The sequence below is a fragment of the Colossoma macropomum genome, unplaced genomic scaffold, assembly GCF_904425465.1.
Source record: "Colossoma macropomum unplaced genomic scaffold, Colossoma_macropomum, whole genome shotgun sequence".
NCBI lineage: Eukaryota > Metazoa > Chordata > Actinopteri > Characiformes > Serrasalmidae > Colossoma > Colossoma macropomum.
In genome coordinates this window covers 19438682-19458658 of record NW_023494800.1, presented here as the reverse complement: position 1 = coordinate 19458658, position 19977 = coordinate 19438682, and the positions used below count along the sequence as shown (strand labels likewise).

Sequence of the window (19977 nt, the reverse complement as noted above, 5' to 3'; positions counted from 1 at the left end):
TCAGAAACCTCTGAGATAGGAAGAACATTCTCTCAGGGTGTGGGTATGCAGAACGAGAGAGAGAGAGAGAGAGAGAGAATGAAATGGAGCGTCTCTTCTTTTGCCACTCAATAACTCGATTATGTTTGCCCAGTCAGTGGGCAGCAGTGAGAGGAGCAAAGACACCGGCCTGGATGGAGGACACAGCACACAGATCCTCTCAGTGATGGGCTGCTCAGGATGCTGCCTGTTAGGGATCACCTGCTTGGTGTCTGTCTTTCTCCACTGTGGTGAGTTCCACTTTTACTTTGCTGCACTTTCTCTTTATATGCGTAAAAAATCAATTGAGATTTAATGTAAATAGAAATCAATTGACGTTTAATGCAAATTAGGTATTTACTAGGGGTGGGAATCTCTAGGCACTTCACGATTCGATTATGATTCAGAGGGCTGCGATGCGATTATAAAACAATTATCGATGCATCTTTTTTTCTATATAGCATTTCTATTTTCTCACTGTGTGAGCTCAAGTTTCGAGTTCAAGTTTCAAGTTTATTTGTCATTTGCACAACATGTCAGGACATTTATGCATTGAAATGCTTGTGGCGAGGCTCAGCTAATCACTCTACAGAAAGTAAATAAGTAAAAATAAAAATACAAGAAAAACCAACTGAAATATATTAAATACACACAAAATATATACAAAATATATACAGAATGTAGAGACAATATACGTTTTAAAGTGACTAAGTGACTCTGTGTTATTGTTATTAAAAGTGACTTGGTACTTTTAAAGCAAAGTATTTGTAATGATCCATAATGAATTTACTTCAAATATCTTTTTATTAAAACAAATGGAAGTGATGTGGCAAGTCAACTAGACGGCTCTCATTCAGTGCTCTTGTTTGGAGCAGGAGAAGCTGCTGCTACTCATCTGCGATAAAATGCACAGTTACGGTGAAATAAGATCCAGTGGCAGTGGATGTCCACGCAGCGCGTTACAGCCGTCCTGCCCGTTTTCTTTAGTGATTTTATAACTTCGGTTTTGGTCTCATTGTAGAGACGGGGGGGATCGCTGTCTCAGTAAAATGTCTTTGAGACGGGACGTGTGCAACATAGCGCGAAAGCCCTGTTTCACAACAACTGAGAACCGGCGTGCAGACTGCAGGTCACATAGCAGCGATGCGTTATTCACATTTATAAGCAGCACACCTGGTTTCTCGGTACGTTAGATCTGCAACGAGAGACTGTCAAACACTAAAAAGTGGCGAAGCTGAAGTCGCTTCTCTTTCGAATTCTCCCGTTCTAACTTAAATGGTGCCGCATTTACATTCGGCGCCTCAATTAGAATTTAAGGTGGAACGGGTAAATTCGAACAAGAAGCTGGAGAATGAGAAGTGACTTCAGCCTCGTTTCACAGTCGGACGTTGAGAGACTTTTAACTGATCTACTTCTGAGGAAAAGTTTTCTGGTGGAGATGGGAGGAAAGCGGCTATAGCTGAAGTTTAAAGCAGAGTGAAGTAAATCTGCGTTTTCGTTTATATTGTTTAGCCTATACTAGGACATCATCACATACTGAGACATACTGGACATTAAATGTTGCGGCTCCCAAGCTGGTTTAATTTTTGTTGAAAGGTCAAAATGGCTCTTCTTCTCATTTGTGTTGTGACTCCTGACCTAACCTGGCTTTTAACGCAGAGGGAACCGGTCGGATTTCTCACTCATCCAGTTGTGTTTTTGTTATGTGCCGCCACAGACTGTCCGGGCGCTGCACTTCTGCACTTCCAAGTTCCGCCTTTTGCGTTCCGTCAACATTACATTATAAATGAAATATTTAGAAAATCGATTTTTGCCGTTTGTGAATCGATTCAGAATCGTTCACGTCCGTATTGCGATGCATCTAAGAATCGATTTTTTCCCGCACCCCTAGTATTTACATTGATCCATTCAACAAATGAAGATCCGAGGAATGTTAGGTAGAGACACAATACAGAACCAAACCTCAGAGTGATTATGATTTAAAGCTCACTGTAGATTCATGCAATTCTTCATTCATTAGCAAGCACTAATATTCAATAAATACATAATATGTAGTTTTTGTGATTGAACTCAGTCATTTATGCACTAATTGACAATATTAGCTCTTAGGTTATTTGTGTGTTTGCACATAGTATGAAGCAAAATGTTTGAAATATTTTCTATTCAGGTCAACGAGCGCTCTTTTCAGAAGACATGGTCCCTATTGTTCTTTCTCTCTCTCTCTCATGCAGTGTGTTTGGCCTAGCTGAGGCTGTCAGCTGTAATTACGGCTTGATAGTCACTATGCGTTCCCACACACACACACACAAAGGGCCTGGGGATGGTGCAGTGTAGGGGGTGGGGCACATCATTACAGTAATGAGACATGTAGGCATGAGTGGGGACGGAGGAGGCAAGAGTGTAGAGAAAAGACATATATACATATTTATCGTATATTTTTTCAGTGCTTTAGAATTGGACTTTTTCTGTTCTTACCTTTGGTCGTTCATGCCTACATATAACCAGTGAAATCATTTAAAAGCTTAATTTATAATCTCCATGTTTACATATATATTTTTGAATGATGCAGGCAGTTTGTGTTCTCACTTTGCATTCGTAGTCATGGTTTAAAGTTAAATTATCTGTTCATCGGTCAGAAGTTCAAATATTTCTTATTTCTTCTCACCCCAAGTCGACACTACCTCATTCAGATGACTTGAAAGTGCTATTAACAAAGCATAGTTAGCTGTGCATTATTATGAAGGAAACAGTTATATGCAAAATATTGGGCAGCCCTGGTCAAGTGGCACGTTTTGTTGATTTTCTTAGTGAAAATAAGTTACTTATCCTCTACAGAGAACACATTTTTGTATGTTTTAATGCACAGTTGGAAAATATATATTTTTTTTTTTCAATATGTTAAATAAAAATTGTGCATTAAGGTTAGCAGAAAATGCCATGTTTAGGTTTATTCCCCGTAGTGGATGTGTAATTTATTTTCACTTAGAAAATCAACAAAATGTCTAATTTGATTGCAAACTTTGGAAAATAATTGTATATGGTGTTTGTGGTCTATGTGTTAACCTTAAGTGGAATGCATACCTTAGAAAGTAGTATGCGTGTTTAAAAAGCAGTATGGCAGTTAAAAAGGTAGTATGCATCCTGTGTGCATATTTAGGGTATACAAATTTACTTGCATTACTTTAAAAGGGGCATGAATACTAAAAAGTGGTATGCATCCTTAAAATGCTTCCTCCATCTATACTTAAAAAAGAAGTATGCATACTTTCAAAGTAGTCTATGCACATTCAGTAGTATGTATTTAAAAATGAATATGCATCCTGTGTATGTATATTTAGAAAGTTGTCATCTTTTTTTATGTACTTATAATTGTATGCATCTTGTATGCATATTTGAAAAAGTGCACAATATGTACACAATAAGCATGCACACTTTAAGCTTTCTTTAAAAAAATGAATGCATGCTAATATGACAGTATGAGAGTTTCTGGCTTATGAATTATTTGGCTATTATTTGGATATGCAGACTTTTTTCATTATAATTGAAATGCAATACTACTTCTAGGGCTGTACTGCAGAAATGTCCTATCTTTAGTTTAAAGTTAGAATCTGACAAGGTCAAGATAAGATTTTTCACAACTTTTACAGAATTTACAGAAGCCAATCTTAATTTAGGAATGATTTATCTTACAGCATCTTAAGTTCAGAAATCCTAAACTTCTCAATCGAGATTGATAATTACTCTCTGAATTATGTGTTACCAAGCAACTGACAACATGCGCACAGCGGAAATGTAAACATGTAATCGAAATAACACACAACCATGCTTAGTTACCCGCCAGACAGCTACTTTTGGAAAAAGAAATCAAAACAAAATTAAAGTATGCTGATTTGGAAGTTTGAAACAGATAAGAATATTGTGAATGTGCCTCCTGCTGCATCACCACTTTCCAGTTTCATTTTTTTAACTGCCAAAGCCTTCAGACAGCATGTGAGCTCCTCTTTATTTACTGCCATCGGCAGAATGTTATTTAACCATGATTTAACAGCGATATTCACACAAGAGGTGGGCAATATGGCAAAATGTAATAACACGATACTTCAGGAAGATTTTTTACAATACAGTATTTATTTTTTCTGACATCTGATAAGTTAAAACAGACAAAATAGTGCCACAATTAAAACTTACTATAAAACTATGAATACAATGATTTCTATTGAACATTTCACACACTGTGCTGTACTAAATCCAAATAAACAGGACTAAATATGTTTTCCCTATGAGCAACTATGTAGGTGATTAAGTCATTTTTATGTACTTACAATATCCATGATACGCTCAGAAAAGCATATTGTGACATATTGTGATGTAATTTATTACTATAACAATAAATATCGTCATAATGCCCAGCTCTAATGAACACATACAGATAATGAGAGTGAATGAGGGAGAGTCTGTCTACAATGACCAGGATCTGTGACACTGCTGGTTTGCAACATGAATTAATGTAACACCAGAGAATGTGTGGTGAGGAGAACAGCCACTCAGTAATGTCTCCCAGACACAGTGATTTGTATATAGAACAGTTCAGTAATTTTCTGAACACAGAACATCATAAAATATTTCAACATTGCTCTTATATTTTTAAGCACTTTCAATCTGATCAGCTCAGCAACCGAACAGCATTCAGTAGCAGTAGCTGTAATGCTAAGGTCCGAAACCTGTGTAAGTTTTCTTTGTTTTTTAATGGAATACATCCATCTACTTTCCAAAATTAAAGGTCCTACACAAATGGTAAGAAATATTTAATTTTTCTGTTTTTAGCCTGTTTAGCTCTATTTACCCCCTTTGATTTAGGACTCGCTTGGTGGCGCCTAGTGTTTACGGTCATATTTGTGATATAATGGGAGAAATAGGAAGTGGCTGGTTATAGTGAACTTGTTATGCTGTTATCTTTAACATTTTTGTTTAAATAAAACAGCATATTATGTACACTTAAAAAGGTAGTTTGCATCTATTATGCATACTTTAAAAAGTAGTATTTGTGAATACTTATTCAGGTTGCTCACATTTATCTGATTCACACATACGACTTCCAGGACAAAAAAATATTTCAGGTGTAAACACTAAGTTTACAGGACTGTAAACATGTACAATTTGACAACATAAGCTCTTTTCATACCCAGTAGATGACAGGGTTGTTATAGTTTTGAAATGTTTAATATTGTTTTTTTAAATGGTGCTTTCATGTGTAGGTGCTGTGCGTGTGACAGTGAGAGAGTCCACTCTGGAGGTGGTGCAGGGTGACTCTGTCACTTTACCATGCTCCTTCCTCACGACCATGCCCCTGTTCCGCCTCAGCATCATCTGGACCTTGACACCCTTTTTTGACCCAGACTCTCCTACACAGGTATGGCTCATCACACACTGGGCATGGACAAAGAATTGTATTGAACTGAATCAGACTTTAGTGACATTACGCAGAAAGCAGCCAGGTGTTTCACGGGAATGGTCAATTTAAAAATCAGGGCAAAATGGTTCAAAAGTCCATAATCAGGTTTTCCATGGCTGAAAGGGAAACTTCTTCAAATGAGGTGTGAGTAATGTGTGTACAGTTGACACACCTCTGGCTGAATTTGTAAGATATATAGTATTTTTAGAAAATGTATGAGAGACCACACAAAACACATTTTATTTACTGATAGTGCTCAAATGAAGTTACTGATCATCACAGAAATCTGGAGGAATTACATTAATCATAATAATTACTAAAATTATACAGTCAAAAGTTTATATACCCTTCGTTCTTAATCTTGTGTGTTACCTTTGAGCATCAATGACAGCTCGTAGGCGTTTGTAATAGTTGTGAATGAGTGCTGTTATTTTTCTCAGGTGGTAAAGCTTCCCACTCTTCTTGGCACAAAGCCCCGGGTCCTGTAAATTCTTTGGTTGCCTTGCACATTTGAGTTTTTCCCAAAGTAGCTCAATGTTGAGGTCAGGGGACAGTTAGAACCACCGCAGAACATTCACCACATTCCACCACAGCCACTAAAGGGTCTTGGATCAGCTACTAGGCTGATGCATGCCAGTTTTCCTTCAGGATTTGCTGATAATCTGCTGTTTTCATCATGCCATCAAGTTTGGTCAAATTCCCTGAGCTGCTGTAGCTCACAGATCCTCAAAACAGCTCAAGGCAAAACACCTCCATACTTCATGGCAGGGATGGTGTTTCTCCTCATGTGTCTTGTTGACTCCTCTGCAAATATAATGTTTATGGTTGTGACCAAAAAGTTCCATTTTTGTCTCATCACTTCAAATTACTTTGTTCCAGAAATCTTGAGGTTTCTCTAGATTTAGACATTCTGTTTTAAATGATTGGCATTTTGCAAGCGAGCTGTTTTCTGGTGTGGGTGCAAAAATTACTTTTTTGGGGACTAACCTGCCTTTCAGTTTCTGTTTAAGTATCTCCTTATAGTACATTCTGAAACAGACACACCACATAAACTTTTGACAACAGTATGTAAACTTGTAATTTCAGTTGATGATTAATATAATACACGTGAATTTCTGTGATGATAAATAGCTTAATCTGAGCAGTATTACTAAATAAAAGGAAAGTGTTTTGTCCAATCACTTATATTAAAAAAAGGTAAATATCTTACAAATTTAGCCAGGAGTATTTAACTTCTTAGCAGGACTCTATATTCTTGGATAAAAACATATGCAAAAGGTTACTGAATGCAATATAGGCCAGGATAGCATAACGCAACTAAGTACACTTCTTTTTTGGAAATATCGCTTAAATAGATGATTTAACAAAAAAACACAATTATGTTCTGGCCTAAATTATTGATTATAAAAATATTAAATCCATCCATCCATCATCTAAACCGCTTATCCTTCTGGGTCGCGGTGGGGTGCTGGAGCCTATCCCAGCTGTCATTGGGCGGAAGGCAGGATACACCCTGGACAGGTCGCCAGTCCATCGCAGGGCAGACAGACAGACATACACATTCACACCTAGGGGCAATTTAGCACGTCCAGTTGGCCTGACTGCATGTTTTTGGACTGTGGGAGGAAACCGGAGTACCCGGAGGAAACCCACGCAGACACGGGGAGAACATGCAAACTCCACACAGAAATGACCCTGGTCATCCGGCCGGGAATCGAACCCAGGCCCTTCTTGCTGTGAGGCGACAGCGCTACCCACTGTGCCACTGTGCCGCCTAAAATATTAAATAAAAAACTAAAAAAAAACTTGCTACAGGTCTTTTCAAACATAAAAAGTATGGTGTGTTGTTTTTCCAGTTATATTCCACTACTAGGAAAATAGCTTCTCCACTCACATTTGTGTGCTTAATTTAAAAAAAGATTAAAGTCATACCAGTAAAACCAAACTGAATTGTGATAACATTTGATCTGTGAAATTGAACAGATTTTTCCTAAACAATCGTAATTAATGTTGGGAGGTCAGACATTCACACACTTACTTTTAATGTAAAGCTATTTTACCTGTCCTCCAGGTGATCGTGTATGACCAAGGGCAGGTGATAGAAAGCCCCGCCTTCACTGGCAGGGTGGAGTTTGCTGACATGCCCTGGAGCGCTGATGTCATCCTCAATGATACCCGGGTGTCTGACGCTGGCACTTATCGCTGCGTGGTGAGCAACCCACCAGAGACAGGTGACCCTGGCATTGGAGAACTCAGCCTCAGTGTCCTGGGTAAGAAACACAAGCTGCTCAGCCCTTTTTTCATCAGTGTTGTGAAGATGGTCTGATCCATGCGCTGATTCATGCGTTCATATTCCAGACTGTCTCTGCAACGTCTCTATTTTTAGCATGAAACAGCCAGAAGTCATCCAGCATGCATACTGAGAAGATGATGGCTGACTACAAAATACGTCTTCCTTTCTTGATCTGTGAAGCTGCATGAGCAATTATATACAGACTCTGGCTCCACTGCATGATCCTTTTATTTCTTATGACTGTCAGCTTTTTCCTGAGGACTGACTGTCACTGAACACCTCTACACATTAAAGTGTATATGCAACATATATGAATATATTAAGGCACTGAAGGTGATAATTCTATGAAAAATCAGATTTACACAGTTTTTAACCCCTATTTTTATTGTAAAATGGTAAAATGCAATTTTTGCTCATTTGGTACGTGATTTTTTAATAGTAAGAAAGCTGCAGTTCTGTTGTCCATTTAATCTTGGCACAGTAGTCTTTGTGGAGAGGTGTGAATTGTTTCCTCATCCCTTCCCTTCATCCTTCATTGCTTGCTAGCAGCTCAAAACAGAGTCACAACATTTCACACGTAGGCAGAAATAAATTTTTGGGTAGGCCTGTGAAAAAAGGGTAGGCCAACTCAGTGGATATAATTTCCAAATGCATGTTCTGCAATTCTTAACATAAGGCCATTGGCTATTACTGACAGCTGTGCAGTCATCACCCTACCTACTCCATTGCTTCCCCCCTATGGTGATACAACATAATAGCAATCAACCAGAATTGCTATTCACATAAACACAACCAACACCCTTCATTATAAAGCATGCCTCCGCTTTCCACAGATACATTTGCCCAATCAAGACAAGATGACTAAGTTAAAATCAGACAGCTAAGATGTACAAAGATGAGGAAAACAACACAGCAACGGCAAGCATGAAAATAATAAAATATTAATGAATTTACTTGAAGTTGAATACATGAAGTTACTTGACTTTGACGAGTAGGAACAACAATGTTTTATTTATGTATTTATTTGGCTTTGAAAATTCTAATAATTTCATTGGCCATAATACAATGACAGAACTCACAGAAAACAACTGTCCTAATTCTGTCCTAACTTGATTAAGGGGGCCAGTGATCAATCTGGGTAGGCACAAGCCCACTCAGGTCCACCGATGGCTACGTCCACAGAGAGCCAACAGTGTCCAACTTAAACTGATACAGTTATGGGAAAATATTTAATTTGATTGTATTGATTTAAAATATGGCCACTAGGGGGCCCAAAGAATGAGGCTGCACAAGGCAAGCTTATATGATATAAGCTTCCATTACAGTTAGTTTCATTAACCTCATAGCTTCACTGACAAAAGAAGGAAACTTCACAAATGACTAATTATGTCTTGGCTGATGGACTTATTTGGAGGAAAAGGGAAAAATTCTGTAAATTAGATTTTTCTCTTTAATGTATTATGGTGTCTCTGCTCTGTTTGTGTTTTCACAGCACCCCCATCCCTGCCTGTCTGTTTGTGGGAGGGGGACACTGATGCAGGGGGCAGTGTGACCCTGTCGTGTGCAGTGGTGGAGGGGGTCCCGACTCCTCAGATGAGCTGGGAGAAGCTGGAACCAGAACAGATCACTCTACCTGTCAACATGGAGGGTAACAGCTGACCAGTACATTTCCATCATCAAAAAATAGATCTATTCACTCCCCATTCTGTATGGTCCATACATGGAAACTAAGATGCAAAAAGAGCCTGTACTGAATTCATCATGGTTACGATGCTCCAACCACTATAACATTTACATATAACTGCTCATTCAGCCTACAGCACTTCACAATGAAGTGATTAGGAGAGATGTTTCCACTGACGATCTGTAGCATAGTTAGTGGAGTGGAAGATGATGATGAAACAAGCATTGTGCTGTACCTGACTGTCAGGAAGTGTATTGTCATTGTTGGTAACTTCACAAGAAAAGAAAAAAACCTTCCCAACTGTTAATTGACCTTAAAATGACAATTATTTATTCCAAGAAATGTTGGATTATTTCTAGTAGTTCAGTCATCATAAAATTTTGATATAGTATAAAGGGCTGCTGGAATTCCCAAAATTATATAAAAAATGAAAGAGTTTTGTATCATTTGTATCATATTCCAAACAATCCAGACATCCACAATGAGTGTCTTCTTTCCAGCATCCCTGAGGATTTCAGTGTGAACTTAACAATTTATTCCACTCATTTTGGCCTGGACTGATTTTTGAATGAGACAAAATGCACAGCAACCAATCAGAGCAGAAGTCATTTACATATATCTGTCTTAAAGGAAGAGTAACAACTGCACATTGGAAAATTGTAAAAATAACAATTTTATAATACATGTTTTTGTTATATAAAACTACACAAATAAGTACTGGGAAAAAATAAAATGCCAATAAAAATACCAGAAAGTGTACGATGTGGGAAAGTTTTCTAACTTGGCAAGTCCATGTCTGTATGTCTGTAGGTGAGCTAATGGGCTCGGTGAAAATCGTGAATGTGTCGGCACAGAACTCTGGTGTGTATCGCTGCTCTGTGACCAACGTGCTGGGCACTCAGAACTGCTATGTGAATCTTTCAGTGTATATCCGTGAGTGTCAGCCACCCCTCCCTATTCAGCCTACATGATTTCATTCAGATCACTGATCAGCTTTCACTTAATACTTGAATATACAGTGCATATAAATATAGAGGCATCATTGTCAAAGTGGCTGCAGAGCGCCCCCAACCCCACCTGCGTACTAATGCAGGTAATCTGCTTCATGATTAGAGACGTTCCAGTAGAGTTCCTGTTTTTTCTTACTATACGTTTTTAAAGAATACATGCACAGGATTTTAGAAATTATTCTGCCTTGTTTTTTAAAATTTAGTTGAAATATGTTCCTTACTGGTGAAACATAATAAACATCACATGACTATTGTGAGTTGTAATAATAATTACACTATTAAGTGGGATGCTTAACTTGTCCCACAGCATGTGTGCAGACTTGTAACTTATTTATCTCCTCTTCCTTAAGCAGGATAAAGAGGAAATTTTGAATTTGAAAATAATTGCATAATCATTATTAAGTAATACAAAAAAAAGTTGCAGGCATATGTAAAAAGCTTTTTATATTGCTGCAAGTGTTTATTTGCTCAGAAAAATATTAATATGAGAAAAATTCAAATATTTATGCAAGAAATATTGATGTTTATGTGTAACTACTTTCAAACCGCTCCTCATGGAAACCGATCACAAACTGTAGTTGTCATCTAATACCTGGTTTGGCTAATCAGTTCTTCACAATGTTAAATTAACATTTAATGGGGTGTCCAGGAGAAATCTGGAACCAAACACCTTTTCAAATTAGCTCATAAAATATCAACCATATTTTTGAAAACAAGACAATCTTGTTACTTTTTACATTTTTTAATGTTTTTTACATTTACTGTGTAAATGTAAAAATGTAAAAAACACTGTATGTACATGACATTTTTACATGCCAATCGTAAACTGAAATCCTGTTGTAATTTGAAATGTGCAGTGTGCAGTTTTTATATCTTAGTAACTAAAGGTTCTTTGAGTTTTCCTTATTTCATGTTCCTGTTTTTTGGTATAGTAAATGACCTGAGGTTTGAAGGTACATTTATGTTTCTAAGTGCAAATCTTTTCATCACCTTACTTTTTAATTCAATAAAACAAAAAGCCTCAACACAAGGTAGATGGAATCAGTGCAAATGCAATGGAATATGCCCTGCTAGAAAAACCAGCATGTACCAGTATAGCGAGTCACTGTCCACACCAGCATTATCGTCACCGTCGGAAACCTTGTATCTTCATTTTTTTTAAATTGCTTTTTCACATAATTTGAAAATGCCAGCTGGCCTTCACATTGTGTGAAAATTGAATGATGAGTGGACCAACAGCAATGTTCCATAGTTACTTGGAAAAAGATTTTACATTAACTTCCATTAAAAGCTAAAGATGATTTTCCTTCTCCTGTAAAGTTGTCATTTTGGAAATACAGGGTTTTGCTCTGACAGCTATAATATGTCGTTTTGGATGCTGGTCAGCAGCAAGCTGTTATGCTGGTCACCACCAAAAGCAGCATATGTTGTGTTTTGGACGCTGGTATGCTGATCAACCAGCGTAAACTAACTGGGTGACCAGCTGAGGTGCTGAAGTCCACTCCAGTGACAGGCTTTGTACCCTGAAGGATACTTTTTTCTGAGGGTGTTGAGTGTAAGCCATCGTGTAGCGCTGTTTGAATTTTCAGCGATAAACCCGCCTGTCATTTCATGGTTATTCTCCTGTCAGCTCACTTTATAGCAAACAGTGAACGAGTTAATGAGCGAACCAGGACGTTACATCCCTGTCTCCCTGTGCAGCTCCGGACGATTCCCCGGGAATCCTGCAGGGGGTGCTGCTGACACTCATCATGGCTCTGGTGCTGCTGGCTCTGCTGGTGCTGGTGCTGTGGCTCCACCGCTCGGCTCAGGAGAGCAAATGGAGGAACAGCCGTGAAGACGAGGAGTGCTACAACGAGATCAGATACACTCCCTCTCTGATTAAACGCTCTTTTGTCTGAGGAAGAGTCTTTTGTACCGGGACTGTTTTTGAATACTCATGTTTGGGTAGAGGACGCTAGCATTAGCCTTTCAGTTAATATACAAAACGTCCACTGATGTTTAATAAACTTCCTGCGCATCCTTCACCCTGTCTTGGCATAAACTTACTTAGTCAGATAAGTTTAAAACAAAATGACCTTCTCATGCTCATGATGATTAAAGGAATGGTCGGATGAAAGATCAGTTTAACACATTTTCCCCTTTACATCAAACGTAGTCAATCAACCAAAACATGTTTGGTGTCCAAAGTGTTGATTATGATGCTAATACGGCCAATATAGTAACCACTGACTGAGAGCTGTTAGCTTTGTTGCTCCACTCCAGAACCATAAAGGGGAATTCCACAACTTCCGGATAATCCAGTCCTTAAAATATAAACTTGAGATGTAAAAGTCATTCAGAGTCGTTTGACGTGAAATGGTTCATTGTAGAGACTCAGATTTCATTACAATGGTGGTGATGGGAACCAGGGGTCGCCATGTCTACAACACAAATATAATAATTTTATTATCCCAAAAAATAAATAAATAATAAATAAAACATCAATGAACCTACACGAGCCCTCTGAGTTTTATATGTGATGCTGACAATGTCCAAAAAAAAGTTTCCTTTCAGGACTACTTGGTCATACAACACCCTGCATGTACCCCTCCGCCATGAATGGATTAAAATAAATGAAATGAAATGCAGTTTCAGCCAAAACTCACTTCACAAAACTATCATAAAACAATGTCTCAGTCATCAATCAGCTTATATCACCATTTCATGTCATAACATTCTATGATGGAGCCTTCAGAGATGCCTGGTTCCTATCACCACCACTGTGGACAATTCTGACATTTCACACTAAACCACTCTGAATGGTTTTGTTTACATCTTAGCAATTTAATTATGTGGTGTTTTTTTCAAAAAGTTTCCCTATAAGTGAATGTAAACGTGGCTTATAGATTGGAGTTCTCCAGTCTGTAAACTGTGAAACAGATTAAAGTGGCTTACAGCACAGAGCCAGGTACAAAGAACCAGACCCTACTGTATTGAGCGGTAGAAATCGCTAATGATATTAAGCTATGAAATCAAAGTAGTTTTCTGATCACAAAATATATTTAGCTAAATATGCAGTTCTCATATCCTGGCTTTGCTATACACTGCCTTTTGTGTACGTGAAAATGCTTGGCCTTATTAAACCATTTTTTTGCTTTCTCCACATTCTTGAGACTGCAACTGATTTTTAGTTTAGACACAGACACAAGGCCTTCAAAGTAGAGGCACAACATTAATAAAAAGAAAGTACACATTTACAATGACTGCTCTGCAAACGATGACCAAAAAAAGCTTTAATTTAAATAGAAGAAAAAAAAAATCACATAAAAAACTGTACATAACTTTGAATACTGAATAACAGCTTTTAAATAAAACAATCCCCCATTATAACTAAAAGATGATTAAAAAAGTGGGATGCTGTACTATTTTACAATAGTTGTGCAAAAGCAGTATTAATCGATTTCCTTCCCAAAATGGATTGATTCAAAAGTCAGAGAGCACTCTTCCACACTCTTGGTGTCAAGCCTCTCCGTAAAGGGGAAATACAGGAACATGGCTCCCCTAAGACTCAAAGTAGTGTCTTTCTTTGAAAAATAACCAGAAATCCAATAATAATAAAATAGATTTATATATTTATATTTTTAAATATATATTTATATACAAAACATGCTGTACATAAATGGCAGAGATTCATTCAATCCCTTTTATTATTGACACCCAAGACTGTCCAGTAACTTGTGCTTGCCTTCCTCCAAATAAGAAAAAGAACTCCCTGTAGCTTTGGAAAAATTACTCAGAAGATGAGACAGAGGAAACAGAAATGGTCCTGATGGAGAGAGAGAGAAACATTTTTAGGCCTCTGCCCAGCTCTGACACAGTCAGGCAGCAGGAATTACAGTCAATAGAAAAGGGGTCATTGGCTGACCATTGCTTAGCATGTGTGAAACAGAGAAAACACTGATCTCTCCAAAAAGAGAGCATATTTAAGACCTGAGGAGGGCTAGACAATGCAAGCAGTGCCACTGACACCATCACCACAAACACAGAAAGTGGCAGACACACTGGGGTGGGGGGAGGGGGATTAATCTGGTCACAAAACTTCCCACCAAGAACAGAACGTTACATCTGTGTACTTTTCATGCTTGGAAAGAAACAGTTCTACAGCTGGATTGTAAAACTATTGTGAAATTGTTCAAATCTAACAATGAGAATTGTAAAAACGTTGCTGTGATAAACTGAAGAGTCATTCTATAACAATATTCGAGGGCATCTCAACAAACAGCGCTCAAATTTAAACTCAACAGTTCTGTCCAGAATTTTAAAGGGTTGTATTGAATGTGGTTACAGTACATGGAAATGGGCTTTTTGAGATTCCACATAAATTAGCATTGCAATACAAGTAATCTCTTAAATGCTAAGAATCTTATACACAGATTCACCAATTAGTTGCTGAGATGATCAACAAAGTTTTTTCTTTATAAATATACACCAAAACAGCTTACAACATTGTGAATGTGAGCTATTCTATCTGACCTGAATATCATCCCTCATCCCTTGGGAGACTTTCCTCTATTTTCGTTTGTGTAAGTCTTAGATGTGAAGCCCTAGTTGTATAGAGTAGTCAGGGGAATTAAGTAATGAGACTAAATCCAGGACAGAATTAGCAAAAATAAAAAGACTCTAAACCACCATGTGAATGGGCATCGTTCTGACTGATGCTTAACTAGCAATCCATCAGTCCCCTCCTGTGAAAACAGTTCACCACATAACAGTGTTCCATATATTCTCTTGTATTTCTTTGCTCTCTCATATCCTTTCACCTGTAAGGCACCACTTCCAAAGCCTGAACTCACTATGTAATGGCCATCAGGGCACTGTTTACTGTTGAGACCAGTTCAGAGCTGAAAAGTACAGCCTTGGCTGGTCATGCACAACAAAACAAACAGAGCAGAGAATATATCCAAACTAAAACATTTTCTTTGTGAAATTCTGAAGCTCTGTTATAGTCAGCATGACACCTTTCCACATTTCTAGCCAGAGGGTGTTGTGCTCAAGGTTCTTCATCTCTATTCTTTCCACAACAGCTAAGACCTGTACTTTCATCAGCAGTCAGCCAGTGCTTCATTCGCCTATTCTGGTGGGGATGGATCAATACAAGATAAAACAAAATGACAAAAGACAGTCATGGGCCCAATTCCAGTTAAATTAAAATGCAAACTAGATATCGTGAAAGAGGATGTCTCAAAAGGTCTCTAAGAGGGCAGGGCAGAGGTTACAGTTCAATCAGAGTAGCGTCACCTTTCCAGTTAGTATCAGCATGTCACAACCAGTCGCAACGACAAAAACACCCACTCCCTTCACCTCCAAACAAGATCAGCAATCCAATAAATATGTATCTTTGTTTAAATTGGTATATCTTTATTTGTGTTTTTTCAGTTCTTCCAACTAAAACGCTGGAGATTAAAAGTCAAAAGGAGCAGTAGTTTGGTTAGTTCTATTAGTAGTAAAGAGGATGATGCAGTAGCAGTAGTATCGCAGTAGGGGAAGCTGTACTGCAGGTGCTTGCTCACAGCAGTAGGAAAGCAACGGCCTTAATAAGAGGCAAAAGAACCAGCGCGGTATCCCTCCCACTACAGCAAGTCCAGAGCCCACTGGGTAGAGCAATGTCTTAGACAAGAGAAAATGGTCACTGGAAAATCTGTGCCGTCTAGATATAAAAATTGACGTGAGTAGGGGGAAAACCATACACCCTCATTCTGATGATGGTAAAATTCTCCCCTCACTGAACAGGACCACTAGCCTATCAGTGATCCTTGCATCTTATGCTTCAGTTCTGGCCCACCTGTTCTACTACCCACTGACACCAGGCCTTCTGTCCTCTCCTGAGTGGGCTGTAAACTATGCAGGGAGGAGCACCAAAAAGTCAAGGGAAGTGTCTGAGGTTACAGGTCTCAGACTGTGCATGTGTGTCTTATCCCTGAAGCTAGCTGACAGAGTGACCACAGGTTTGCACTGTTGGCTGTGACCGTGACATAATGGCTACCTAATGGGCATCTGAAATCAAAGTGCTGCGCTTTGTCGACCAGACAGCTTTTTGGAATGTGTGTTGTATGGGATAGAGGCGGGAGAGGGGGGAAACTCAAGTCCTTTGTTGCTTCAACAGCAAACTGCAGACACAGGCAAGAGGTGATTACATGAAGTGGGGTATCTGACTCTTAGGAGAGAGTAAGGGGGTGGAAGGGGAAAGATCCACATCTGAAGTTCTGAAGACCCCAATGACTCTACTGGTGCCTAACAGCACAGGTGGATGAGAAGTAGGGAGAGAGAGAGAGCGAGGCTTGAGACAGCGGTCATTTGCTACAAAAGTCGTCAAGTTCCCTTTTTGTCACTGTGGTTATGAGTTGAAGAGAAAGATTCTTAAGGTTTTGAGAAATCTTCAAACACCCATCATTACATGGAGAAAAGTCTTTAGGATTGCACTGGCTTGGCTTTTTGGCTGGTAAGCCTCGAGGCCAAAATGGTGACCAGAAGCCCCATCAAAGGAACCACACAGGTTCATGACAAAACCTGGCCTTACAAGAGTGAGACCTGAATGCGAGTTTTCCATGCAGCACTCCTTCCTAGTGTGCTCCCATATAGGAGTAAGACAGCTGTAAAACGCTTCCAATAATATCCATGACTTCAAAGGCATGAAGCACAAGATCAACGAAGGGATTGAATAAGTCAGCTCGACGTGACATGAAGAGCTCCTTTCAACGCTCTTTATTGGCTTAAAGAGGACGGCTAGAGTGACCAAGGGCTTTGTGAGAGACTGGCTCCACATTCCAGCTTTACTTGGTCCATGCCTAGTTGTGCAAGTTCATCTCGGTGCAGGCTCAGCGCAGGTGCTCAAGTAAAGGCAGCTCCGTAGACTCCTCCCGTACGCCGGGAGAATCTGATGTAAGGGGTGTGGTCTCTGTGGGCATGGCAACCCCCACTGTATCCAGCGTTGGGCTGGCTTCAGTGAGCGGTGCAGGTGAGACAGGCTGGAAAGCCTGGGAAGCCTGGGAGATACAGTCGAACATTTTAAATTATTTATAAGTCACATTTAGCATTTTCCATACAGCTTAAGTGTCATGATGGTTTAGACCAGCCAAATTACAAGTACATACTACTTCATGATTCACTACTTGCTCATTTTGTTGAGTAGAGCCTTTGTAGCATTCTGAAGATTCTCCAGCAGGGGACACTATAAGCATGCATGTTGACTTGTATGCATCATTTAAAGTACGAGAGGCATTTTTAAAATAAATGTTGTGTTACTCAGTATTATAGTATTTGATCTGTGATTTTGTGGTTTTTAAAAATGAAATAGAAAGTACAGTGCTGTGAACAAGTATTTGCCCCTCACCTGATTTCTTCTATATCTGCTAATTTGTCACATTCAAAAGGTTTCAGATCATACAAACTAATTTTAATATAAGATAAACAACACGAGTTAACACAAAATGCAGCTTTTAAATTATCATCCAATTTACTGAAGATAGATTTATTCCAAACCTATAATCACCCATGTGAAAAAGTAAATGCCCCCTACACCTAAAAACTGGTTGTGCCGGCCTAAAGAAGCCACCATCCACCTACCACCATGTTTGACTGTTGGTATGAGGTTCTTATGGAGGAATGCTGTGTTAGCTTATTGTGGAATTGTGTACATTGACCTCAACCAAGGCAAGGGAGGCCTGCAGTCCTTCAGATGTTCGTTTGGGTTCTGATCTCCTAGTTGAGTTGTCGATGCACTCTTGGTGAAATTTTGGTAGGCCGGCCTCACCTGGGCAGGTTCACCACCGTTTCTAGTTTTCTCCATTTGTGAATAATGGCTCTCACCGCCTTGGCAATTGCTATGTAACCCTTTCCAGACTGGTAGGTCAGACTTTGTTTTGCACCTGTATTTGAATCTCTTTAGAACGTGGCATCATGTGCTACTTTTTGAGGCCTTCTATCCTGCTTCACACTGACAGACAGGTCCGATTTAAGTGATGTTTAGATTCAACAGGTCAGGCAGTAATCATGCCTGATGTGGCCAGTGAAACTGAACCCAATACTCAGTTGAATTTGGTTAACTGGTTGACTGAGTAGCTAAAAGTTGAAAGGTTACTTTTTCACATTGGGCCAGGTAGGGCTGAACAGCATTCTTTCAGTAAATGAAATCACGATTTAAAAACTGCATTTTGTGTGTATTTGTGCTATCGTTTTCTAATATTAAAAGTAGATTGATGGCCTGCACAAAATGAAAAACTGGAAAAGGGGCAAATACTTTTTGACAGCACTGTGTATCTAAGCTGCAGCACACCTTATTAATGACAAATACAGGTGAGTATTTAACAGGATGCCTCAACACAGATTTCGCAAATCACATTAAGTAATCTTAAAGAGAGTTATTTTTTGTGGTTTCTGACATACTGTTATCTATATGGACACAAGTTTGTTGCATAGCTCAAAACAGTAATAGCAGCCACCATGAAGCCAGATCTTTGTGATTTTGTTCATTTTTTTTACCAATCATCTTCACTAATCACACATCGACACATCTGTACTGAATGTATGAATACAGAATCAAACCTGACTCAAAGTACATCAAAAATACATTACACTGAAGTTTTAAAAGGAAAAAAAAAAATAGGTGAAGACTGAGAAGTTGTCTCTCCTCACCTGAGTGCGGACGCTCTGAGATAGCCCTCCATCCCCTTCCATTGCTGCTGGCCCATTGAAGCCTTTCCTGCCTGACAGACTCCACTTACTGTAGAGGCCTTCATAGGGCAGCCCGCTGCCCTGGCCGAGAGCCAGTCCCAGGCCCCTCTGGGATGCTCTGTGGCTGGGGTTGTCCTGCAGGCTGCCCGGGCAGAAGCGCTCTGCTGGTGGCAGGGCCACAGAGCTGCTGAAGGACAGCTGTGAGCTGGACAGGTGCTGACCCAGCAGCCCCTGAATGGAGGAGGTCCGGTGGAGAGAGTTGACAAGGCTGGCATCCATCCTACCCTCTGACTGGCTAAGCAGGGCCAGTGGGAGGGGCTGGGAGTGAACAGGCCAGCTTGGTCCTACGGGGTTGTCAGTTCCTGTGGACAGAGGGCAGGGGTTCCAGTATTCAGAGCCTGGTAATGTCATATGAGTCACCTAAAGACTGTTAACTGTAGATAGAGGACTGGACACCATCTGAAAGGGCCCATATTATGGAGAAGGATTTGATGTACTTTTTTTTAATGAGGTAAATAAATGGCAGCTTGTTAGAAGAGAAGTAATTTACACATCAGTTTTAAAGGCAAAGTAACAAAGGTCCTGTTCATTTCAATGAGAAAAAAAAATGAATAAATTATGTTGAAGTTGCTGATTATACTTTGGCTGTGTTGCTTGTTAGCTGCTCATTACACATTTCCAAGCGACATATTTATTTCAACAAAGGTTTTTTTTTGTTTTTTTTTTTAAAAAGATGCATTTATTACAGTAAGCTGATGTTGGCTTAATACACACCAGCTTATTTGAATTTTCCATTCTCCACCTTAAA

The 19977-nt window shown here is 39.2% G+C and overlaps 2 protein-coding genes across 2 annotated transcripts in view; one reads left to right on the top strand and one right to left on the bottom strand.

Annotated features, from left to right (window-relative positions):
• Positions 1 to 153: 153 nt before the first annotated feature.
• On the top strand, positions 154 to 12484 carry zgc:165604 (uncharacterized protein LOC792578 homolog). Its single transcript, XM_036588567.1, has 6 exons — positions 154 to 269; positions 5274 to 5428; positions 7542 to 7740; positions 9256 to 9411; positions 10258 to 10380; positions 12159 to 12484. The coding sequence occupies exons 1-6, from the start codon at positions 206 to 208 to the stop codon at positions 12356 to 12358; spliced, it is 897 nt and encodes a 298-aa protein (XP_036444460.1). The 5' UTR covers positions 154 to 205; the 3' UTR covers positions 12359 to 12484.
• Positions 12485 to 13712: 1228 nt separating this feature from the next.
• The window catches only part of LOC118819675 (pecanex-like protein 1), a 28019-nt gene continuing 21754 nt past the window's right edge, over positions 13713 to 19977 (bottom strand). Inside the window, exons 33-34 of the mRNA XM_036587512.1 lie at positions 19131 to 19531; positions 13713 to 17482 (exon numbers count right to left, since the gene is read on the bottom strand). Of these exons, the coding sequence (XP_036443405.1) occupies positions 17315 to 17482; positions 19131 to 19531 (569 nt within the window). The 3' untranslated portion in view covers positions 13713 to 17314. The remainder of the gene's footprint in view (positions 17483 to 19130; positions 19532 to 19977) is intronic.